General features: G+C 35.0%; 1 protein-coding gene and 1 long non-coding RNA gene across 2 annotated transcripts; both read right to left on the reverse strand.

Annotated features, from left to right (window-relative positions):
• Positions 1-1,596: 1,596 nt before the first annotated feature.
• Positions 1,597-24,851, reverse strand: LOC147759956 (uncharacterized). The gene is made up of 3 exons (XR_015331163.1): positions 24,544-24,851; positions 2,124-2,280; positions 1,597-1,718 (listed from the first exon to the last, which is right to left on the reverse strand). It is a non-coding gene; the product is annotated as an uncharacterized LOC147759956 (long non-coding RNA).
• Positions 6,159-10,578, reverse strand: LOC106173332 (zinc finger protein 862-like). Its single transcript, XM_086996080.1, has 3 exons — positions 9,472-10,578; positions 7,832-9,118; positions 6,159-7,495 (listed from the first exon to the last, which is right to left on the reverse strand). Exon 3 carries the CDS (start codon positions 7,490-7,492, stop codon positions 6,278-6,280), a length of 1,215 nt encoding a protein of 404 aa, XP_086852206.1. The 5' UTR covers positions 7,493-7,495; positions 7,832-9,118; positions 9,472-10,578; the 3' UTR covers positions 6,159-6,277.
• Positions 24,852-26,721: the final 1,870 nt, after the last annotated feature.

A 26,721-nucleotide genomic window follows, 5' to 3' on the forward strand; every position in this document is an offset into this window, starting at 1 on the left:
TTATCAAATAAGGCTGACCAAAAAGTGATGTATGATGTCTATCTCTCTCTTACACACACACACACACACACACACACACACACACACACACACACACACACACTTGCAGACAGGCACAAATGATGTTATCACAGAGATAATATGAAGACAACGTAGCATATGACTAGATGTATAAATTCCATCTCTCTCTCTCTAACACACACACACACACACACACAGACACACACGCACACACCAAGTCTTCTTTGAGATTAAGTGAAGACACAGAAGCATGACACAATGTTATAGTTCTAAACAGATATTCTCCCTGTTCACGTTGGCCTATGTGTTATGTAGAGCATTAAATTAATTGTAATGTTATGACAATACTTGATAAGATGAACACTTGTTTCTTTTAAATTTCTTCTGTTTTTGACTTTCGATTCATACAGCTTTCAATATCAGCATGATTTCATACCTTTATTTTGTTTAGTTTTTTACATAAATTTTGAAGTTTATGAAGCTTTTAACACTAAATTCTCAAACACAAAAAAGGTCCACTCCTTCGATAAAAGACCCCTCCTCCCCTTTTGAAATTGCTTGCTAAGGGGCCTGCTGTGAGATGTGTTCAGAACACTGGGGTCTCTACTCTGCTACAGCAACCACCAACTCCAGCACTGGTGATAAAGCAGACCTTGAAGGCATGTGTGGTGGAAATGCAAAGGGACACTGAGCCAACACTTGAGAAATACTGCATTTTAGCAGGTGATTCATATGCACTAAAGGGCTACCAACCTACTTCACAGTAATATCCCTCCAGTCCTACTGAAATTCATAGCCAACCATCACCTCAGTCTTGGACAGAATTCATGTGCACTGGCCAAAGTATCCTGGAGCTCTGGGATGTTTTCTGGACAACTGAAAATGGACAATTAAAAACTTGCAGACAGGCACAAATGATGTCATCACTGAGATTATATGAAGACAACGTAGCATATGACTAGATGTATAAATTCCATCTCTCTCTCTCTAACACACACACACACACACACACACACACACACACACACACACACACCAAGTCTTCTTTGAGATTAAGTGAAGACACAGAAGCATGACACAATGTTATAGTTCTAAACAGATATTCTCCCTGTTCACGTTGGCCTATGTGTTATGTAGAGCATTAAATTAATTGTAATGTTATGACAATACTTGATAAGATGAACACTTGTTTCTTTTAAATTTCTTCTGTTTTTGACTTTCGATTCATACAGCTTTCAATATCAGCATGATTTCATACCTTTATTTTGTTTAGTTTTTTACATAAATTTTGAAGTTTATGAAGCTTTTAACACTAAATTCTCAAACACAAAAAAGGTCCACTCCTTCAATAAAAGACCCCTCCTCCCCTTTTGAAATTGCTTGCTAAGGGATCTGCTGTGAGATGTGTTCAGAACACTGGGGTCTCTACTCTGCTACAGCAACCACCAACTCCAGCACTGGTGATAAAGCAGACCTTGAAGGCATGTGTGGTGGAAATGCAAAGGGACACTGAGCCAACACTTGAGAAATACTGCATTTTAGCAGGTGATTCATATGCACTAAGAGCTACCAACCTACTTCACAGTAATTCTCCTCCAGTCCTACTGAAATTCATAGCCAACCATCACCTCAGTCTTGGACAGAATTCATGTGCACTGGCCAAAGTATCCTGGAGCTCTGGGATGTTTTCTAGACAACTGAAAATGGACAATTAAAAACTGATTAACAGACTCAATGATGATGTTAAGCGGCAGTGTGCTATGAAATTTTCACTGTATATATCAGGCAGGTGCTGGGGATGTGAACATGATGATAAAAAAACTGACCTATACCAGTGATGCCATGATTGAATGTTACCATGTGAACCATTACTTGTGCATAACACGAGGCAAGTCATTCACATATGCCTGGGTACAAATAGGTACCATTGGAACAAGCCCATGCTACCAGATGGCTACATATGACTGATGAGGAGAAAGATAAATTAAGACAAGCTATTGGCTAAAAAAAAGACATAAATGCAGTACGTGCTCTTTTAGGAATTTAATAGTAACAGCCAGAAGCAGAAGCAGGGAACCACTGAAACTAATACATCAACAAACCCAAAATGTGTCACCATGTCAAGGAATTTCAGTGGCAGCTTGGACACGCAGTGCAGTCTTCAAGGTAAACAGTGGACCAGGCTAGTCTACCGGTACAGTGCAACTTGTGGATCATGCTGGGGCCATCCTTGTCCCCAATTCCTGTGTTCGGCGCTAGCTGAAAAGTGAAGATGAACAAGTGAAAATGAGAAAGGACTTTTAAATACAAGCCAGATACATGCAAAACAAGAACTGTTTTGAGAAAATATCTAATGTATGACTCAAGACCAAGTAAAGTTATCAGTACAGAAAAGATATATGCATGACAAGCTGCCAAAGAAATCCATTAGATGCCATCCAGATCAGAATAATAATAAACAAATTGAATTTTTTACATACACTGTTGTCTGTTATTTATTCATTAAACTGTTTTTTATGGATTGGGAGTGAAAGGTAGGGTTGATTTTAAAGTAACACTTAAAAGAACTGGCTAATTTTCAAGGGTCACACTTTAAAAAGTGGGGTTAATTTTAAGGTTAGAGTAAGGGTAAGACATAGGGCTAGACTAAGGGCTAGGATAAGAATTAGGGTTAGTCTTAGGGACCATTCCCACAGATATTTGGATCAGTCTATCTCCCTGGGGAGTTTACTAAATTCCCATCAACTTAAAGGGCTTAAATGTCTGTCACGCCTTGTAAAACTGTTAGGGGGTAATTACCTTTACCCTCTAGCTGATTAAGACATTTAAGCTGGTTAAGTTGACAGTAATCTAGTGAGCCTCCCCGGGGAGTTAGATCGATCCAGATGGATCGGTCTAGGCACGGGAACCCAGTCCTAAAAGTTGGGCTTAATGTTAGGGTAATGATTAAAGGTAGGCTTAGGCTTCGTTCACATGCAATGTCTATTTTCTAAATTCTATTTTCTATTCGCGCTATCTTATGATCATGGTCTGTGCCCTGAATATCCCGCGGCGTAATTACTGGAAGCGCGAGCCAGTTACTTATAGTAACTTATAGTAACTGGCTCGCGCTGCCAGTAATTACGCCGCGGGATATTCAGGGCACAGATAGTGATCATAAGACATACCGCTAGGTTACAAACCACTATAAAAAATCCCATTCACTTTCATTGTAAGGTTTAATTCTTTCCTTGTTCAACAAACACTTCCACCTAAGATTTAAACAGTATACCTTACCAGTATAACCTTCCAGTCACAATAATTTCACTGTAAGTATGGTAACACAGTTTTTTTTCATAACGTTTGTGGTGGCAGTGCACAAAGCAGTTTGCTTGTCAATTTTGATGCAATATTACATACTGATTAAATCTGAAATTACCACCAACTAAAATATCTAACATAAATAACATGAATGTGTAGAAAATTTGATTTTTTTTCAGCTTCATGCTTGTGGGAGTTCAAGGTCCCATAGTGAAAATGCCAATAAATTTCACAAAAATGTATAACTTAAGAAAAAGAAGCCAATTAACACTGCCTTTCCAACTGAGGCTGCATTTTAGTCCTAATTACTGTAAATACACTTATTGTGTCTGTATATAAAAATCAAGATATCTTATCAGCACAGCCTCCCAGTCACAAGAACTTTACTGTAAGGTGCTGCCCCCAAGCAGATGAAAAAAGCACTAAAATGCAGCAGAGGGGAGGGTATGCAAAACTGACTGCAGGCAGTAAAATATCACCTTGAAATAGAAAATAACACACCAAACTAAAAGAAAATGAACAAATTAATTCCTATAATTCATTAAAAACCTTTCAAACAATCGGAAATAGAGGAAAAACGTCAATTTTCCCTTATATGCAAATCTTCTTGCCTCAAAATTATCAAATAAGGCTGACCAAAAAGTGATGTATAACGTCTATCTCTCTCTTACACACACATACACACACCTGCAGACACGCACATACGAACTCATCACTGAGATTGTGTGAAGGCAACGTAGCATGACAAGATGTATAAATTCTATCTCTGCATGTCTTGCTCATACATACAGATCGACACACACACATACAGACACACACATCAAGTCATCTTTGAGATTAAGTGCCAGTTTTTTAAGCACCAAACAAGTGCAGCAAGGTGAGGGTTCACTGAATTTGACCTTATTGGGCTTAAATACTTGCCTGAGGACCCTATTAACTTCTGCCAAACGTTAGGCTCCAAAAACCGTATTTCAAAGGATTTATGCCCAATTTTCGATTTTTTCCGGCTTTCGAAGCAGATTTTCAGTCAGCAGCTATGCAACTCATATATATGCTTATTTCCCCTTTATCTAGCTATATATTTACAATATTCCTATATGATATTTTTTGTCAATCAATATTCACCTTCCTAAGACATTCAAACAAAAAATATCACCCACCTAGTCCACACTGTACCCACATTTTGCACCCCACCCCCTAAAATCATATTTGAGCATGGCGATTTTCAAAGAGTCATATACCCACTGGTAGAGGTCCTATGACTGTAAAACCTACATGTGTTTATAAAGGAACATTAGGGTGATAAAATACAAAAGAGATATTCGTGGACTTTTATTTTGTTGGGGATATATTGATGTCTGAAAATGTAAGAATTTAGATTGGTGTTGCTCTTGTCTTGGCCAGTAAATGCTCACTTCCTCTAATCACGGCAAATTTAAACAGTATACTTTACAAAAGAAGGTAATGTCCCTCTATCAAAGCCTACTTTTGAAAATTTAAACGTCCATTCTTATATTTTGGTCATTTGTTACTGAAATTTATGTAGCACCGGTCAAGATGTTAACCCTTTTCAACCGACAAGTGTCTATCCTTTGCTCAAGTGCTTATATTGCCATTGTTCAACTATGCAGCAGTGCATTTTCTATAATGCTATAGCATACAAAATTAATTAAAAATAAGATTAGTCTAGAATCTTTGTGAATTGAGAAGAGAAAACAACAAACAACCCACGTTTTTATATATGTTATTATTTTATAGAGAAAGTGAATGTCCTTCAACAAGTTCACAGAAACTTCAGATTACATTGTACATGTAGTACAGGTAGTCTACTTATTATCAAAAATAGATTACTTCTTCAACAAATAAAAGTGAACACAAATGGGCATCAATCAATCACTTCTTCAGCAAATAATATTGAACACAAATGGGCATCAATCAATCAACTAACTATTCATTCTACAATACATAATCATCATTTTCATGGGATATGTACCTATAAATAAGTGAATTACTTGAAAGTATAATGACCGAAACTACATACAAAAAATACTTATAACCATAATCTCTATAGGTTATCTATAGGTAGAAGTCATTTTAACTGACATTCCCATAATAGTGCTCTTGTTTCCTTAAGTGAATAAGAAAACATGCAAAGTTTTGACTCATGAAAATTTTTAGATATTTTTTTCAACTAAAGATAAAGACAGAAACACTTGTTTGTTTTTTTTTATACAAACACATCAAACCAACAGAACTTCAAAAAATCCACTTAATTTTTTGCCCTTTAAGAGAAAAATGAAAATTGATGCGAAAAGAACTTGTATCATGCCATCATACACCCTGGATTGTTTTGCACTACCAGTACTCAAGACCAGGGCGATGAATTGCTACAAAATATGTCATACTGATCTTTGCTTGAAAGATTAAAATATTGATATCCATTATCAGCGTTTTAGTAACATATGTTCAATTAAAGGTTGCATTCATGAATATCTTCAATGAAATGAAACAAGACAAAAATCTCCTTTATTGAAAAGTTAATCAAAATGTATCAGCTCTCAAATTCTGATGAAGTTCCAATAAATTGCTGCACTTTCTAGGGACTCTTTTTGTTACTCCATGACTGAAAAATGCTTTATCTATCTGGTCATTGTGTCTTCCAACCGTAGATAGCAGTGATACAGAAACCTTATGTGAAAAGAGAGACATGTGTCTCCTGTTTCATAAAAATATGAGACACAAGGTTCAAAACAAGGGACACATCATAAACAACATTTTTTGTTTCCATAAAACAAGTTTTATTCTTTAAAAAAAAAAAAAAAAAAACATTTGCTCTTTGAAACACTCTTAGGCATGATTACCAGAAGTGCCATTATTAATGTCATGTCAATGTAGTAATGTCAATAAAGTAATGTCATTACACCACAAATGTCATTATTGTCTCTTACATCAATATTCATGAGAAATGCCTTTGACGTTTTGTTTTAAACACACTTAGAGCACTTCTAAAGTCAAAATCCTGAGAAAGGGGGCCATTAAGTTTTATGGCGATCAACATTTGTAAGTTTTCACTGATCAGTCTGTTTCTAAGGCTAGATTTGATTATATTTTGAGCACTAAAGCCACGTTCTACGTCTGCAGTATGCACTGGGAGGGCAAGTGCTATGCCAGCCAATTTGCACAAGTTAGGGAAATTCTCCTTATGAAATGCGTTGATAATTTCCCAGAGTTCTTTCATACTGTCACAACTGTAAGTGTTTGCCAGGACCAATTCCTTCAGTATTGCCCATTCCTGTTTGACCACATTGCCATCAACATACTTGTCCTCGTAATGTTTAATGACAACGTCCAATTCCTTATTTCCAAAAGCAGCTTGGGCATCCTGATTTTGAAACCTGATGCCTCTGAGACCTAAAACTGATAGGGCAGAAACCACTGACTGGTCATTATCTGGAAACCGCTTATCAAGTTCTTCCAGGAGATTGTTGATAAAGGAAGTTTTCGCAGAGTCTGCACCATTCCTCAGTTGTGTAGTGTCTCTAATTTTCACACCTTTGTAGTAGGACTCTGACTGAGAGGTTTCTCCAAGATCTTCTTTTGTAGCCTGTTCATGAGCTCCAGGTGTCTGTAGCAATTCCTGCAGTTGATTTTTCACACCACGAACAGCTGGGGATACAACAGCCAAATCCAGATTTTCTTTTTGGAATATCATGTTTAGATGTGTAATTATAGGGATGATATCCATAAGACAGCTTGTCACAAGAAGAAACTGTGATGTTGCCATGGTTTTCAAGAAACCTTTAGACTGTGGATTGCCGTTTTCAGCAACCTGTTGCTCAAACAACATTGCCAAAGATTGCCAAGAGCGATACAAAGCATCTAGACTGTTATAAAAGCTAAACCAACGGACAGAATGTACTTCCTTTATCCTGATCTTGGGAGCATCTAATACATCCTGTAGAGAAGCCAGTCCACTAATGCGCTTGGCGGAGTGTTTGAACCAGTAGTAGATATTTGTCATGAACTCCTGGTAGGTCTTCAAATATGGCACTCCATTGGCTGCTTGGCTAGACACGAGTGCAAGTTGGTGAGCAATGCAGTGCAGTTGAATGAGCTGTGGATTTGTTTCTCTTTTTAGTCTTGTACCGACTCCATTGTGTTTTCCGGTCATAACCTGATGAGATAAAGATTGAAATTAATTTTTCCATATCAACATCTGATGAACAAACCAATATTTTAGAAAAAATTGGAACTATTAATATTTTTCATTATTAAAAAGTTTCCAAACTATTTAATATTTTGGAATTTTTCATAAATATAACAGACTGACAGTAATAATTATAATCCTGACTAAATAAAATTAATGAATGAAATTTCAAATATTTATTCTATTTATTGTTTCCTTGTAATATATTATATATCCAGTACATTATTTAATTTATTCTATTTATCAACTTCACACCAGTTGTTTTTTATTTATTGTTTCTTGATAATTTTATGCAATACTGACCGATGCACCGTCACTTCCTAGTCCTACTACCTTATCAGGCGGCACTTCAAACTTTGTCAGGAGATTTTTGACAGATGTTGCAATGGTGTCTGCTTTCCCATCCAGTATTTCACAATTCTCTAAGAAAATGGTCTCTGGTTTACAGCCTGATGATATCCTCGCATACACACTCAGTTTTTTTGTACTAGTAATGTCACATGATTCATCACAAAGCACAGAGATATAGTCTGCATCTGTCAGCTTTTTTCAAATATCTCGGAGAATCACTTCGTATATACTCTCTTGAAAGTCTTTGGTAATAGTGTAGGATTGGTAGCTTTTTGCAATTGGCGCAAGATCACTGCAGCCTTGCTTTATCAAAAAATCAACAAAATCTGGGTACTTGGATGTTGCTATGTCCTGCTTTGCCAAGAAATATATTGTTCGTAGAGCATGGATTATGGCACTGTCGTTCTCACTAAACTGATTTTTTACCATTCTCGATAGAGTTGACCTTGAGATTTCATCTTGTACCGACTGGCGATGGTCAGCTGCTGAAGCATGCCGCTCCAAAGTCGTGGTTCTGAAGTTGCTACAGCCTTCGGTAAAAACGTTCTTTTTTTGGCTTTTTACACATAGTGTGCAAAACATATGGTTGTCTTTGTTTTCTAGCCATGTCCATTAGGATTTCCAAGCTTCATTGAACACTCGTTTTACACGTTTCCGAGGCAAACAAGCAGCCGACTGGTCACGAGGTTCAGTTTCACTGTCACTTTGCTCCGCCATGTGCGAGGAGGAAATTTGCGGTGAATGCAAGAAGAAGCATGATTCGCTGAATTCGCAAGCGTTGCTAAGCGCTATAACTGAATTTGAAAGGTGCGATGTGATTGGCTGATGAGTACCACTCAGTTTCAGGTGATATTGCGCACTCACTGAACGACTTTTACTTTGTTAAACTGTTTGGATCATTCCTGATTTTTATTAAATTTGACTATATGCGTATTTTTCTGATTTCCTGGTCGCAAAGGTGATGCTATTTATGCGACAATGGCCTCATGTTTTGTCGCATTACGATCGTTTTTATGAGACAATAATGAAATTTATGGGTCAAATGTCGCAAAGTCGCGCCGTTTCTGTATCGCTGAGATAGTATACTTTTTCAAGTAAATAAATGTGAAAACAATATACTCCTTTTGGCAGTGAGCCAATCCTCCTCACACTTCCTTTTTTTCAGCACCTGGATTAACCACTTTATTTTCTTTGTCATATTTACTGGCTTTCTCTGACCAGTCTTCAGACATATTCTAGCTGAAATAATAAGGAAATTTCATTCTCCATTTTATTAAATGGGTTTAATTTTCAACTGACAAAACTTATCATGAACAGCGTTTAACAACAAAGCTTTATTTCATATATATTTTAAGTATCAAAATCAAATTAACAATTCAGCATGCATTAAAACTGTTATGATATCCAACTTGGGAACTAGGAAGTTATATGCTTTATCTTACTACTACACATTAACTAGTACATTTTAACAAGTAGAACATCATAATATCCTTCTCAATCCTCTGTCTAATATTAATTCGGTGAGTACATTAATAATAAAAGGTTTAATGTAAGTTTTATGTTAGTTTAATATATGTAAACATTTGTATTACCTGAGACCTCTGGAGAGAAAACTTTCCCATTGTTTTGATAAAAACTGGATCAACTGTGCGTGAAAGCTCCCGTTAGGTCCAAGGAAATAACTGTTGATATGTTCTTGTGGCTACCCAAAAGACCACAGCATGTAACTATACGCTAGGCAGATGACTGAGTCGAGTTCACTCCAAATTGCTTAAGATGATGAAACTGATCTACACCATACGTGATATGCATGACGCAGGCCATGGTCCATTTTTGGCATTAGTATCCTCTTATTTTAGACGTAATTCAAGCATGGAGAGGTGGCCCATACATCTTTGTCGTATCTCCTGAATGTCACACCACTTTTTTGCCTTTGTAAGTGTCTACTGAACAACAACGCACAGTGCATGTGCTGTTTGCTACTTGAAATTCGGGAAATCTGCAGCGTGCGCCTTCCTCCTACTTGAACCAGCCATTACTAGTTTCACGAACTTAGTTTTGATTGCAAGGTTAACCAGCATTTCAACTTGGTATATAATTGCATCCGGTGTAACATGAAAATCTGACTCCCATGAAAATCTGACTCCCCCAGTCAGATTTTCATAATGAAAATCTGACTCCCCCCATGAAAATTTGACTCCCCCTCCACAAAACTTCATAAATCTTATTTTATTTTGAACATATGTCTGTGATCTTGTAGTATGTAAAATGGTGGATACATTGGCACAATCAAACAATGACCACAGGCATTTCAGTGCTCCATGCCTTACCTGTGGTACATGGTTAATTGCAATTAGGGGGAGTCAAATATTCATGGGGGAGTCAGATTTTCATTATGTGCACATTTAATTTTCTTATTTTTTCATGAAAATTTTCACCTGCAAACTACAAAAAAAAAAAGTGCCAATGTATCCTCCATTTTACATACTACAAGATCACAGTCATATACTCAAAATGAAATAAGATTTATGAAGTTTTGTGGAGGGGGAGTCAAATTTTCATTGGGGAGTCAGATTTTCATTATGTGCACATTTTTAATTTTCTTATTTTTCATGAAAATTTTCACCTGCAAACTACAAAAAAAAAGTGCGAATGTATCCTCCATTATGCATACTACAAGATCATAGTCATTTATTCAAATAAAATGAGATTAATGAATTTTTTTTTTTTTTTTGGGGGGGAGTCAAAATTTCATAGGGGGAGTCACATTTTCATGATGAAAATTTGACTGGGGAGTCACATTTTCATGATGAAAATCTGACTGGGGAGTCACATTTTAGGGGAGTCAGATTTTCATGGTACACTGGGAATAAATTCATAGAAGATACCAGAGCTTATTTTTGTAATTTTGGCACTGATTCATGTTGGAACTGATTTCAACAGTCTTTGATAAAAATCGAAACTTTGGGAAGTAAGATTTGACTGGTATGTTTTACGATGAAATAGCCTGTAAATAGGAAGATTTGCGTCAATGGTGCAGGAAAAAAGTCCATGCCGATTTTTAATCCATATTATGCCTATGTTCTCAGGAAATACCAATGATAATATATAAGGTGCTCTACCAGTGGAGATATTAGGCTATATGTAGGGTGGGTATCTGAAAGAAGCATCAATTGACCCCAAATGACCTCGATAGTTTGTAACCATAGCAACAAAATTATGATAAAATTTTCTGTTGTTATAAAGACTATTCATCAATCTTTCAATTTATCAATCTTTCAAATATAGTAAAGGTCGAAGTAATGTACTGAACAAATCATGTGCATTTTGTAGAGCAAATTTGAGGGAAAATGCATCACTCACACAGCTGAAAAGTTAAGCGGACTCTCTGCGCGAGGGTTAAATATGCATGGGGCTGTATCTCGGTAAAAACGCAACGCAAAGCTTTACTATTTCACACATTCAATAAAGTCATAAAGATGATTCACTGTGAGTAATATGAGTGTATTCTGTGAGAACCCAACCAATTGCCACTTTCTGGCTGATTTGTCTGGTGGTTAGAAAAACTTGCACTTAAGTGAAGACACAGAAGCATGACACAATGTTATAGTTCTAAATAGATTTCCTCCCTGGTCATGTAGGCCTACATGTTATATGGAGCTTTAAATTAATTGTAATGTTATGATAATACTTGATAAGCTGAACGTACACTTGTTTCTTTTAAATTTCTTGTTTTTGACTTTAAATTAATACAGCTTTCAACATCAGCATGATCTCATAACTTTATCTGGTTTAGTTTTTTTATATCAATTTTGAAGTTTTTGGAGCTTTAATTTTAACACTAAATTCTCTAACACAAAAAAGGTCTACTCCATCGAACCTCCCCTCCCCTCCTTTTGAAATTGCTGGCTATATTCGGGCCTGCCGTGAGATGTGTCCAGACCACTGGGGTCCATACTATGCAACCAGCATACAGCAACCACCAACTCCAGCATTGGTGATAAAGCCGACCTTGAAGGCATGTGTGGTGGAAATGCAAAAGGACACTGAGCCAACACCTGTGAATTACTGCATTTTAGATGGTGATTCACATGCACTAAAGTGCTACCAACCTACCTCACAGACATCAACAAGTAATATCCCTCTACTCCTACTGAAATTTTAAGACATCCATCACTTCAGTCTCGGACAGAATTCATGTGCACAGGCCAAAGTATCTTTGAGCTCTGGGATGTTTTCTAGACAACTAAAAATGGGACAATTAAAAACTGATTAACAGATGATGATATGTTAAGCAACAGTGTGCTATGAAATGTTCACTGTATAATATTAGGCAGGTGCTGGGAATCTGAACATGATGATAAAAAACTGACCTATACCACTGATGCCATGATTGAATGTTGCAATGTGAACCATAACTTGTGTAAAAGAGGCAAGTTATTCACATGCCAGGGTACAAAATGGTTCCATTGGAACAAGCCCATGCCAGCAGAAGGCTACAGGCTATACATATGAATGATGGCTTCAAAACAGACAGAAATGCAGTACGTGCTCTCTCAGCAATTTAATAGTAACAGCCAGAAGTAGAAGCAGTAAACCACTAACACTAATTCATCAGCAAACCCAAAATGTGTCACCATGCCAAGGAATTTCAATGGCAGCTGGGACACACAGTGCAGTCCTCAAGGTGAACAATGGACCAGGCCAGTCTACAGTGCAGCTTGTGGATCATGCTGGGGCCATCCTTGTCCACAATTCATGTGTTCAAAAGGAGAAAAGACTTTTAAAAACAAGCCAAATACATGCAAACCAAGAACTGTTTTAAGATAATATAAAATGTATGACTCAAGACCAGAAAAAGTCATATATATGAAAGTTAGAATTTGCTCCATTCTGAGACTATGAACATAGTGAATGATTGAAGCTGACAAACTGCAATGATATGAGTTTATTTCCATTTTTGACACTCTATTACACAATACCAGTTCACAATAACAGGTTTACCATCAATTTTATATATCAACTAACAATATTGTTAAATGCAGAAAATGTCAAAAGATCACATTTACATATCATATTGGCTCAACAATGAGACTGTTTACATGCCTAAAAATTGAATCTGAGGAAAAACCACACATACAAAAGGCATGGTAACATTACCAAAACTGAAACAATCAAGCTTATTTTCAAATCTGATCAGTATATTAGTCCTATGAATTAGTCCTACAAGTTTCAAAGCAAACTATGATAGTGTTCGTGTTATCCAAATAAAGGTGGATAAAAGTTGCTGAAAAAAAAAATAAATAAATAAACAAATTTTGCAAAAAAAAGTTCCAATCAATATTAAAAAATAAAATAAAACTTTTGAAAATATGGCCAGTTCATGCTGATTTTTTAACTTCACTTGTATTTTATGAACAATCATTATTTCCATAAGTTTGAACGCAAAAGGTAAAATATGGTTTTCCACTTATCTTGTTATCACTGAAAGTGCACGGCAACAGCAACGATAGACGCAGGTGACAACTATGTGTACATAAAAATTACTTTCCACTTGAACTGCGTCAATATCTTCCTTCAATTTAATCCAATCATGAAAATCATTTATCAGTTAAAACACAGCCAATACACTTATGCTTATGGAACACATCTGTCTTGCTTCTCAGATAAGTGTCTACCAGGGTATTAATTGTCTGATTGCTACAAAGAAGACCCAACGGGTATATATAATAAGTATATATTCAAATGAAACTCAAAAGCCATGTTCTATTATTTTAATAATTAAAATAACAGGCCAGATATTGAATGTTCCTCAGTTGAAACCACATGAAGCAATTGACTTGATAAAAATAACAGCAAATGAAGTATGACAGATGGCCAGACTAGAAAAAGTGGTTAAAAGCCACTTCTTTGGAATGCATCAATGCATACTATAAATCACCCATGGAAAGTTTTAACATCTGTTTTCAATACTGTATTAATTTTCAATGCTGTATTAATTTTTGATAATACTGTTGCCTGATGGAACATCATACCCTACATTAACTAACTCCTCTATAAAAATTCACACCTTAATGGAGTCCAAAGTACCAATTTTTCTCTGAAAATCAGGAAAACTTGAAACCCTTATAAATGTCACACTGTCACGCCTTGAATTCCAAGTAACAATTCTTTGAATACAATGAATGACTTGTGGTAAAAAAAAAAAAAAAAAAAAAAAAAAAATATATATATATATATATATATATATATATATATATATATATATATATATATATATTAAAGAGATTGACCCATCCCCATGGATGACAGCATAAAATTGTAACTTCAAATGAAATGCATTCTGAAATGTCCCCGTCACATCTGAACAAAAATATTTGATAATACTGTTGCCTGATGGAACATCATACCCTACATTAACTAACTCCTCTATAAAAATTCACACCTTAATGGAGTCCAAAGTACCAATTTTTCTCTGAAAATCAGGAAAACTTGAAACCTTTATAAATGTCACACTGTCACGCCTTGAATTCCAAGTAACAATTCTTTGAATACAATGAATGACTTGTGGTGAAAAAAAAAAAAAAAAAAAAAAAAAAAATATATATATATATATATATATATATATATATATATATATATATATATATATATATATATATATCTTAAAGAGATTGACCCATCCCCATGGATGACAGCATAAAATTGTAACTTCAAATGAAATGCATTCTGAAATGTCCCTGTCACATCTGAACAAAAATATCTGACATAATTACTGACCTTTATTATATGTATCCTGTCCTTGTAATATTGAATCATTCAATGAAACATTAAGGGGAAGTTACTACAAGCAATGAATTTACCACGCAAAGATTTAAATCATGAAAAAAAATAACTGAATTATGTCCAATCTTATTTTGACAAGACCAAAAAACAAATGGAAATACATATACACATGAGGAAAAATAATTGTGATTTGTCCATTTTTCAACCACAGATTTTAAAACCAGTCCAAATCCCAATGCAATGTGGCTATGCCCTTATTCTGTGAGTCTACCATATAAAACCACCAGGATGAATCCCAAATTATATCATAACCACTTATGATAGTTTGCTATAAAAAAAATAGTAATAATAATTAAAAATGTCCAATGTGCAATCAGCCAGATGCCTGCATTATTTTCTGCTATTGGTACCAAATAATCGATGAATTCTCACAGTGCCTTTTTCGTCAAGGGGTATGTCTCTAGTGTGATAGCCTTCTCGTACTGGTAGCTGTCTGTGTGTTATCACACCTTATATAACCCCACCTCTGCAGCAGCAAGGATTTTTTTTAGATAGGGGTAGGGGAGAAAAAATAAACTTACTCTATACCTACATGGTAACAGGCATATCAATAAATTGTGTATGTATGTATGGTGGAAAGGGATTGGGCAAATAGTTTCAAAAATCAAGAATGCATGACAATTAGTCAGAGTGCAGATAATGGGTCAAAGGTCATAGGAGGTCGTTTTGGGGGATTTTTTATATATTAAAACCAAAAAAGTTTTTTCAATCATTGTTTGAGTAAGAATATGGTATTTAGTGTTTGATTTGAAAATTGGTATAGTCCCATACTTATCAACGAAATTTGGAGCCTTAGCTGTCTTATTTTTTAAAAAATATGTAAAAGAATGTAAACCTTACAGTCAAAATATGCCCACTTGGAAAGTGGGAGTAGGGAAGAGAAAATGCTTACTTTATCAATATAGTTAAAGATATATAAAGATATTTTATATCCTCACGGGGGTTACCCAGCATGCATAATGACGTTGGATCAACGTTGAAAACAGTTGAATCGCCGCTGATCTACCTAAATTCAATGTCAATTTTATGTGGAGATGAAGTCGCAACTTATCCTATGAAGTCGATTTGACAGTAAAATCAGAGCATTTATCCCATGAAGTGGTAATATACCATGAAGTATCTTGACAGACGTATCTTTGCCAGTTTTTGAGATATAAAGATCAGAAAATTTGCAAAGTGCAGTTTATCATGAAAAGTAGGTCAAAGGTCAATTTCAAGGTCACAGTTTACCAGTATATGATTTCTGAAAATTTGCAAAGCTCAATTCATGATGAAAAGTAGGTCAAAGGTCAATTTAAAGGTCACAGTTAAATTGCCTCACATGACTTCCTATCAAATTCAATAGTAACTGTAGTCGTATCTTTGCCAGTTTTGAAAGTAACAGCATTAAAAAAGTTGCAAAGTTCAGTTTATGGTGAAAAGTAGGTCAAAGGTCAATTTTAAGGGCACAGTTAGATTGCCAGTATATGACTCCCTATTCAATTTCAATAGTAACTATGGGCATTTCTTTGCCAGTTTTGGAGAGATAAGGGACTTAAATGTTTTAAAGTTCAGTTCATGGTGAAAAGTAGGTCAAAGGTCAATTTCAAGGTCACAGTTAAATTGCCAGTATGTGACTTCCTATTCAACTTCAATAGTAACTAAGTAACTATGGACCTATCTCTGCCAGTTTTGGAGATACAGTATAAGGGACTAAATGTTACAATTTTGGAGTTACAATAATGTGCCATAAATTTCCTACAGAAAAAAATTAATTAATTAAAATAAAGAAAAGGTCATTTTGGTTAAAATTCTTGAAATGGGAAGTGCTCAGAAGTTCCAGATGTTCAAATTTCATGAAATAATGTTATGTTTGACCAGAAGTTGTCTGCCTGGCCAAGCCTTATGTTTTATTTTCCCATGGTTCAAAATTTATTACACATTACCATATTGCACATTTTGCTTTCACCACTACAATGTACTTTTTGATACAGCATAACTTGTAAACCAAATGGAAAACAAAAAAAAAAAAAAAAAAAAAAAAATGGAGACCACCCCCAGTGTTGGGCTTGACATGCTCTACAAAATGCAAAAAAGAATAGGTTTCCGAATTAGAGACAGTTTTCAGTGTCGGTATCTTATGGCCGCTACTCCCGTGAAAATGCACCAATTGACCCCAAACTCACGGAGATAAAAAATGACCTGAAGGGTAACACCTTCCAATTATATTATAGGTTAGGTCTGTGTAGTTTCTGAATATCAGTACAAATAATTTTTTTTTTCGTAAAAAAATTCGTTTTTTTTATTTGAAAAATTTGGCCCCTTCGACCTTGAAATTAAGGTCAAAGGTCAAATCCAAAGGAATATTTGAAATCTCCACACATGACTTTTGGTCAGCCGTCTGTAGAAACTTTTCCTATAATTCCTTCGGTATGGTAGATTATTAGCATTTACTTTTGCCTTTTTTGGACAAGGGTGCATTGCAATGTGCGCCACACCTAGACCCCAGCACCGACAAAGCCTAAATTTTATGTGGAACGAGTTGAGATTATAGGTGAATTAAAGCCAAGAGATGGGTACATAGGCCCTAGTAATCTAGGTGGAGAAGCGGTAACGGTGACTTGGCGGCAGAGCATACGGGTCAGGACTAAGACCCCATTTCCATAGATTTTAGATCGATCTATCCCTGTGGGGAGTCTCACTAGATTACTGTCAGCTTAGCTGGCTTAAGCGTCTGTCCTGCCTACTAAAAGCTGTAAGGGGATAATTAACTATGGTGCGCGCTCGGCTGACTGCAATTTAGCGTGAACCCCCAAGGGAGTTAGGTCGATCTAAATCTTAATCTCTGGATCGACCTAAATCTCTGAAAATGCACCCTAAAACCATGTTGAGGTGACCATGACTTTCTTATATATATATATATAAACCTGGGAAATCCTAACTTATAGGCCATACATATACACTCGACACATATTTAGCCATCAAATGTGTCCTAGTACTGCTAAATACATTCAGTCTAAAAGCATGTAACATGCTTAGGAGCTAACCCAGTGGGCAAAATATGTTGTTTTAACATTGAAACAACCTTGGACCATAATGTTGATAAGATGTTGGATAAACATTTGATTTGAAAGTTGACTCAACCTCAGATAACAACGTTGTATCAACACCAGTTGTTAGACAACATGAAAAGACATTGAAATGACCTGAGGGTAGGGTATAAAAGTATGGCCTTTAAGTTAAAATTTCCAAGGTTTAGATTAACATATATATATATATATATATATATATATATATATATATATATATATATATATATATATATATAACAAAGTCACAGTCACCTCAACCTGTCTATGTATTACAGGTTACCAAGAACTGTTAACTTTATTAATTCACTCCATCACATTTACATCAACTTATTCATCCTAGTGTTAGCTGACCTTGCAAGGAATTCAGTTTATTTGAATGTATTTCTGAATAACAAGTTAAGAAAATTTACTAGTTCACTAAAGACACAAAACAACTGTCACTTTTACTTTTAACACTTTTTTTTTTTGATTATTTTGATAAAGTTAGTAACAGTATTGATAAACAAAGTATCACGTTTTCAACAAATAATATCTTAAAATATAATCCATGTCTGCAAGGTTGTGTCAATGCATGACCAAAATACAACGTTGAGTCAACGTCACATTATGACGGTGTTTCGACGTGGCTGGATCAACGTTGATTTTACGTTGAATTTAGGTAGATCAACGGCAATTCAACGTATCAACCTGTTTTCAACGTTGATCCAACGCAACTATGCCTGCTGGGTTAATGCGTTGAAACAATGAGACAAAGCAGGCACTTAGATGTTTTTTACAGTGTACGTTATAATTGTGTACCTGTGTTTTATATAAAATATAAAAACAGGTCATTTTAATGTCTTTTCATGCAAGAATGTTGTTAACAACTGGGGTTGATACAATGTTGTTATCTGACATTGATACAACGTTGTTATTTGACATTGATCCAACTTTCAAATCCAACGTTAATCTAATGTCTTGTCAACGTTATAGTTCAACATTGTTTCATTGTTTGAAACAACATGATTTGGCCACTGGGTAAATTGCCCTGCCAACTTGCAGACCTTGAAACCTAGCTAGGATAATACTGGGCTATGTCTGTCAGTTTTGAAGGGGGGGGGGGGGAGAAAATATGTAGTTCTTGGTCAAAAAGAAGGTCAAAGGACAAACTCAAGGTCACAATAAGATTGCCAATATGTGACTTCCTATTCAAATACAATAGAAACTATGGGCTAACCAATGCTAGTTTTCAAGACATATGAGACAGAAATTTTGCAAAGTTCAATCTATGGTGAAAAGGAGGTCAAAGTTCAAAGTCAAGGCTACAGTAAGATTGCCAATACATGGCTTCCTTCCAGTTCAATATAGTAACTATGGGGTATCTCTGCCAGTTCTGGAGATATAGGGACCATTCCCACAGATATTTGGATTGATCTATCTCCCTGGGGAGTCTCACTAAATTGTTATCAACTTGACCGACTTAAATGTCTGTCACGCCTAGTATTATTAGGGGGTAATTATCTTTACCCCCTAGCTGATTCAGACATTTAAGCAGGTTAAGTTGATAGCAATTTAGTAAGACTTCCCAGAGAGTTAGACTGATACAGATGGATCGATCTAGGCATGGGATCACAGTCATAAGGAACAGAAAATTTAGAAAGTTCAATTTATGGTGAAAAGTAGGTCAAAGGTCAATTTAAAGGTCACAGTTGTAAGTACTGTATGGACATATCTCTTCTAAGTTTGGAGTATTTCACATTTTATTTTCACCACTGAATATTGCAACATTGTACTTTTTGATATAGGCGCAACTCCTAAACTGTATCATAAAAAAACGCACACTACTTCCAGTATTGCACTTGACAAGCTCTACATAAAAAAAAAAAAAAAAAAAAAAAAAAAAAAAAAAAAAAAAAAAAAAAAAAAAAAAGGTCTGTAGCATTTAAGCTTCTAGAATTTCTACAGATATTTTATCACAGCCTCTATGGTACAATGAAAAATTAATAATTGAAGGTAAAAGCTTCTGTTTTAAGAACTAGTGTAAGAAAGGGGTTTACTTTATTTCTGATATTGTGAACACTAGGGGGAACTTAGCACATTAGAAGAATTAAACTGAAAATATACCGCTAACTTCAGCTTTCTTCAATATCTGGGGCTGAAAAAGTCAATTCCAAGAGATTGGTGCCCAGTCATAAAAGAGTATGGGAAAAATATTGACGGGATTTTGAATGATAACATAAAAATACTCAAATCAAAAGATAAGATAACAAAGTTTTTTTTATAACATGCTCTTGAAAAACAGCAACCCATCCTTAAATAGGGCTAACAGGTACTGGGAAACAAGAATTGGGGCCTTACTCGGAGAAGAGACGTGGGCTCTGATTTACATTGGACCTTTTGTATACACAAGATGCGAGCTTACAAACATTACAGTTCAAGATCAATCATGGTATCTATTTTACTGATTATTGGCTGGAAAAAATAAAGTTGAGTGAGTCACAGATATGCACTTTCTGTAAAATTGAGGCCAAAACATTAAAACATTTATTATGGGAATGTGTTCATGTCCAGAATATATGGACATGTCTGCTGCAGAGTATTCAACAAAATTACGAGTTACAGCTTGAGAGAATAATAGAAATGTTAGTTTTGGGTACCATTGATAACAGGCTACCGGGTCTTCATATTGTCATATTGCTCATTAAGAAATTTATAACTTTATGCAGAGCAAAAGCTGAGATACCTTTATAATTGGAATAATGTCTGCTCACATATCAAGTCTTATCGCAACATTGACCTGTACTCTACTTTCTTGCTGACCGACAAAAAGAAAATTCAAATTATCAATACTTTCCACCTGTGTTATGCCTGGAGCTTTCGTAGAGGGTATAACCAACATTATGCAGTTCAACATCAGACAGTATCTGAGCCCCAGCAGTTAAAAGTGATTGCCCAGGGGCAGATCCAGAGCTATTTTCTGACAGTCTTCCAGATTATCTTTGTTGATCAATCCTCCAATTTTGACCCTCTTCCAACAGAAAAAATTAGATACCTACCGAGGGTATCTATAGATGTAAACTTGAAAATCTGACTGTCTTCTGGAAGACCCAGAAGACATCCTAAATCCGCCCCTGTTGCCAATTCAGTTTACACATTGGATAGTGTTCCATCTAAGCAAAATGTAGAAATTGAAAGATTCAGTGCTTTCTAAATTAGCAATGCACATTATGTTGATGTTGAATATGAATATTGAAAAAATAATAATATCTGCAAATGTTTGACTTCATGAGAGGACTGGGCAATATTTTGATGCATTTTAAAATGCATAACTGTCGACTAACTGCATGGTACTTAAATTCTCTTGTTGTGGTATTGGCACCATGTTTAAGACAGAATGAGGCTAAAGGGCATTCTGATATCTCCTCTTCATACTGGATATATCAGACAGTTTGTTTACCTTTATCTCCTACTGAGATAAGAATGAAGCAGACTTTAATTTTTGTCATATTTTCAATGGACAGTTGCATTATGATACAAAATTTTAAAATCCTTTTAAAAATATAATAAAAAAACAAAGTTTCTGAATGCTAGTATTAAAAACAATACCTATTCCCCTTGAATACTGAATCAAAATAAACAGTGTACATAGGCTTTTTTTTTGGGAAAAAGTAACCAAATGTGACCTCTGACCTATTGTCATTGACCCACAAATAACAAAATATACTTTAAGTTGTATAAAAAAATATATATATACATTTTAGGAAATTGCTTAATTTGCAATATATAAGCTGTAGTCCATCTTCAAATAACATTCAGAATATTACTTCTCTCCAATGCTCCTTTTTATGGAAAGACCCCACTTCTACTTTGAATTGAAGTCATATATTTGAATAAAAAAATCTGAAAATTGAATATATACAGTCTCAAACTAAATGCATTAGTCATAAATAATTATATAATATCAAGTTATCCCTAAATATAATTTCTTTGAAACAAAAAATAATCATTTAGACCTAAAAAAAAAAACTCCTTAAAATTTGACCTTGACTAACCGTCAAACCTATAGGGTATTTTTAATGAGATTGCTTTCTTTTCAAGTGTCTTAATCAGGATATTAGTTGTCCTATCCCACAGATGCACAACTATGTGCAATTTGTTGCTGTATCTTCTTCTATCAAATAATGAACAGTTCCCCCCTACCCCCACTTTCAAAGAGGGCATATTTTGACTGTTGGGTTCACACTTAAATAGTAAACATAACTTTATAAAGAAAAACACTGCTGATGCTCCAATTTTGTTTATAAATGTAAGCATAAGACTACACGAACTTTACAAATCATTCACCAAATACCAATTTCTTACTTAAACAATGTCTAAAAAATTTTAATTCATGAAAAATCTACAAAGTATGACCACTTGTTACCTTTGACCATATATCAATAACCCTTGACTAATTGCCACACATTCATGACTTATGAAATTAATTGTTCCATCGTTTGCCACTATGATGATATATAATGCATTGTTATATCTTTGAGCAAAATGATAAAGTAAGCATTTTCTCTCTCGTACCCCCACTTTCAAAGAACCCATACTCTGAATGTTATGTTCTCATTTTATTAGTTAACATGATTTTTTAAATAAAGACAGTTGAGGACACAAATTTTGTTCTTCAGAATTAGACTATACCATGCCTACAATTAATTTACCAAAATTTAAATTCTTTCTCAAACATAAATGAAAAATCCATAAAATATTACCTCATGTGACCTTTGACCCATTATCAGTGACCCTTGGCTTATTGTCATGCATTCTTCTCTTATGAAATTAATTGTCCCATCCCATGATAGAGCGGCCAGGATCCTGTTATAAATGCCTCTTATAAAAGCTAACAGTATGAAAATTTTTTGGCTTGTGTTTGATAATTTTCATTTATGAATGTTACATAATGCTTATCAGCTTATAATTACCAATAATTTTTATTATGCACTGCAGGTAACACATATATATACATATGTCAAAGGCCTGGATCAAATCTATTCCTATGCATAAAAAGCCCAGACCCCATGTTTATTACGCCCTGGCTGGGCCCATTCTTTATGGTGTCTTTGCATTGTTAACAGCATAATGGGCAAGTTAAATGACCAAGTTAATTGGAAAAGTCAAACCATTGCATGTGTCTTATTCAGTTATAGGATACAAGAGTACTCGTACTAGTAGCCTAATCTTATTTTATCATTCTGTAAACTATAATACTAGGAGGAAAAGCACTGCCAGTTGTACAATTCATTAATTATTGCAAGCAATTGTGCAAAGCATGGAACTGACACAAGTAGCAGATTGGAAAGGGTTAACGTCTTGACCAACACTATATATTTCAATAATTAACCACCAAAAATGAATATGAAGGTTTAAATTCCCAAGGTAGGCTGTGTTAGAAGATAACTACCTACTCTACCCTTCGTTCAGCATATTGCATGATTAGAAAAAATGAGCAGGTATTATGGTCAAAACTGTGGTCTAGAGCAACATCAATCTAAATTCATAGTCTACATGTAAATTTTCAGACATCAATTATCATCAACAAAATAAAAGGCGACCAGGATCTCTTTTGTATTTTACCTCCGGGCTCCCTAATGTACATGTTTAATAGCCATTAAGGTCCTCTTCTAGTGGGTATATGACTCTCAAAATCTCCATGCTCAAACTTGGTTTTGGGGATTGGGGGGGGGGGGGGGGGGGGGTACATGTACAATGTACCACATGTACTAGTATTTTGTTTGAATGTCTTGAGGAGTCACTCAATATCATAGAAATAGAGAATCTCTACTTCTAAGTCAATATTGACCAACAAAATACATCAGTCGCATAGCTATTTTGTAAATATATAACTAAAGAAGGTGGAAATTACTATATATACGAATTGCTATGTCTGTTGACCGAAAATCTGCTTCAAAAACTAAAAAAAAAAAACAAACAAAAATAAGGTATACATCCCTTAAAATCGGTGCAGGCAAGAAAAGGGATGTAGCCTCTACAGTTAGGTTTGGCCATTCAATACAATCTGACCAGCACTCCCACCAGATTTAGACGATTTGAGAAAATTATCAAAAAAATGAAGACCGAAAATACCCCTCCACCCTGTAACTTTCTGTAACTTTCACTTTTCAAACAGTTTTTTACATTTTCTTGTTCATCTTTGTCAAAGCTGTTGAAATAAAATGCTTTTGTAATTACCTGTGGACTTTTCATTAGTTTTAATCACGTTTAATCCAGCCCATTGAAATACAATGTTAGAATCTTCAATTTACACCCGCAGTCAATAACTTGCTGCGTTTTCGTTGGCTAACTCTAAGGTAATTTTATGTGAACAAGTAGCTCATAATAATTTGCCAGAGGAAGTCCAAGTATACAATGTATCAATCCTATGTTCACATAAAATAAGGTACAGTTAGCCAACGAAAACGCGGCAAGTTATTGACTGCAGGTACATTGTAAATTTTCACATTGTATTTCAATGGGGTGGATTAAACGTGATTAAAACTAATAAAAAGACCACAGGTAATTACAAAAACATTTTATTTCAACAGCTTTGACATAGGTGAAAAGGAAAAATTAAAAAAAATGTTTGAAAAATGAAAGTTTCAGGAAGTTACAGGGTGGGGGGGGGGGTATACTACAAAAGTACCTGCACCCACGTATCATAGATCTATTTAAAAACTGAAAAATGACGTAATTTTGCTATCCCCATGTCTTAACAAGACTTACCTTTTCATCGGCATGGTATGGCATGATATCTCTACACATTTTCACACCTGCTGCATGGAATATATAATTTAGAAAGTATGTAGACTGGACACCGCCTGTTTGTAACTCTTTGCAATTCAGACGTTCAAGAGTCAGCTGTTCCAACATCGATGGACACCCACTGCACATAAAATTCCTTAAACTCGAGTATTTCACTTGACATAATGTACCAGGCTGAAACTAATTTAGCGTGTTTGAAAAACAATCTAGATTTAGACACTAAAAACACAAGCTGCTTCTACAACAGAGAGCAGACGACAAACATGTTGCATCTATGCAAGAAAAGCCCAACAACCTCTCTCAAAACGCAGCAGTGAGTGTAAGTTAAACGTTAGATCTATATTTTAACAAGTACGATGTATAATTACTTTAATAGATCTATGTATAAAAAGGTTATCATAAACACTTAAAGTAAAAGAATAGACGCTTCTTTTTCGTATTTGAAAGAGTTTCGTACTCTTCAGAAGTGATCTGGGACTATCTGGGACCGGAAAACTAGCGAGACACTAGCGGGAGTTTTGAAACAAAGAGGGACTGTATGAAACAAGAGAGCCTGCAGTGAGTAGAGGGAGAGAGAAAACCGGCGATACTAGTACTGTAGTGTTATACAATAGAGTGGGATTTCTGGTCATTAGAGGTATGAGATATTATATTTAGCTATATTACAGAGGCCATTTATTCTGCAATTCGAATTACAGGCAGATGAATCTGGCAGGTAATAATCTCTCTTTTATTCAAGTTTAATATTGAATAAACCGCTAACAAAGCCATTTTTCGGATATTCCATGTTTTCAAATAAATATTTCACCTTTTAATTGTTTCATTAGAGAATAGTACCTTGTATAGTGGCAGCCTGTTGGTAATATATGATTTATGTATTTATTTGGTTATTTATTAATGTTATTGTGTTTGTTATATTTGAAGTACATTTACATTTATGTAGGTTAAGATTATTAGAATATTTTAATAATATGATTAGTTGGTAATCAAATATGAGGTTTATAAATAAAAGTGGCTTTATGTTTTGTTTTTCAAATATATGATATTGACGATTTATCAAGTTTTACCATTATTTTTTTTTATTGACACATCATTTTCAGTCGGCAAATAGCTGTAAAGCTAATGTTTCCTTTCAATTTATACCCGACATGAAATAAAATTTATTGTATTGTATTGTATTGTATTGTATTGTACATGAATACAGGATTAAAAAACATTTTACAAAGAATTTATTTAGGTTACTTCTCTAGAAGATAAGGCAAATGATCTCATGAAGAATTTAAAGGAATTTATTACATATAGTTGCCTATAGATTGCACTATTTCCTCTGCATATTCTTGATCTACATGTCAAAATCATGTTATTGTGAGCACTCCTGGTACTGAACTGCCAATATTTACCAAAGCAAATTGCAGCACATAGATTACATCCCTATACATCCCCGCACCGATACTCCCCCGCACCGATACTCCCCAGCAATATCAATGCAGGGAAGCAGTGATGTGGGGGAGTATCGATGGACATCAGCCGCTGCATTAAAATTCCCAAAACTGATAAAATAAAGCATTGCCCAAAATTATTTTCAAAAGAGGTACCAAAACAATCACTTTACTAGTAAGTTGAAAACACAACTTTGAGAGAAGTTATTATGTCAAAAGCATAATATTGGAGATTTTCATGCTACTGGTTATTTGCATGACATATGATGCATACCTGTTTTGAAAGACGTTTTAGTAGTATTTTGGTGTGAACATTGTCTGGAAGAAAGAGAAATCGTAAATAACATATCCTAATGAAAATTCACCATTTTACAATTTCAGCAAGATTAGGCTGCCTAAGGATTTGTGGATCATGGACAACAAACTCACCACAGTGGTACTCAAGGCACATCAACACTTCTAAAATTCTGTTCTGACCAGACTGGTACAAGTAAATGCAAAGACACAGAAAGTAAGTACTGTACAGCATTATTAATGTTAGCAAAAGAAAATTATACTTTGGCACTCCCTTATAAAAATTAAAAAAAAATAAATTTTGTATGTGCTATCACATGAACAATCAATGTGTAGTTAACTGTAACTTCATGTAGCAAATCGAGACCAATGCAAGAGCTCTTGAAAGTTTTTCTTTGCAAAAGAG

The sequence above is a fragment of the Lingula anatina genome, chromosome 9 (assembly GCF_051362555.1).
Source record: "Lingula anatina isolate TDL-2025a chromosome 9, LinAna3.0, whole genome shotgun sequence".
In the NCBI taxonomy this organism is placed as follows: domain Eukaryota; kingdom Metazoa; phylum Brachiopoda; class Lingulata; order Lingulida; family Lingulidae; genus Lingula; species Lingula anatina.

Bases quoted from the DNA above. Each gene is read 5' to 3' on its own strand.
- LOC106173332 (XM_086996080.1), bottom strand. From the start codon at position 7,492: ATGACCGGAAAACACAATGGAGTCGGTACAAGACTAAAAAGAGAAACA.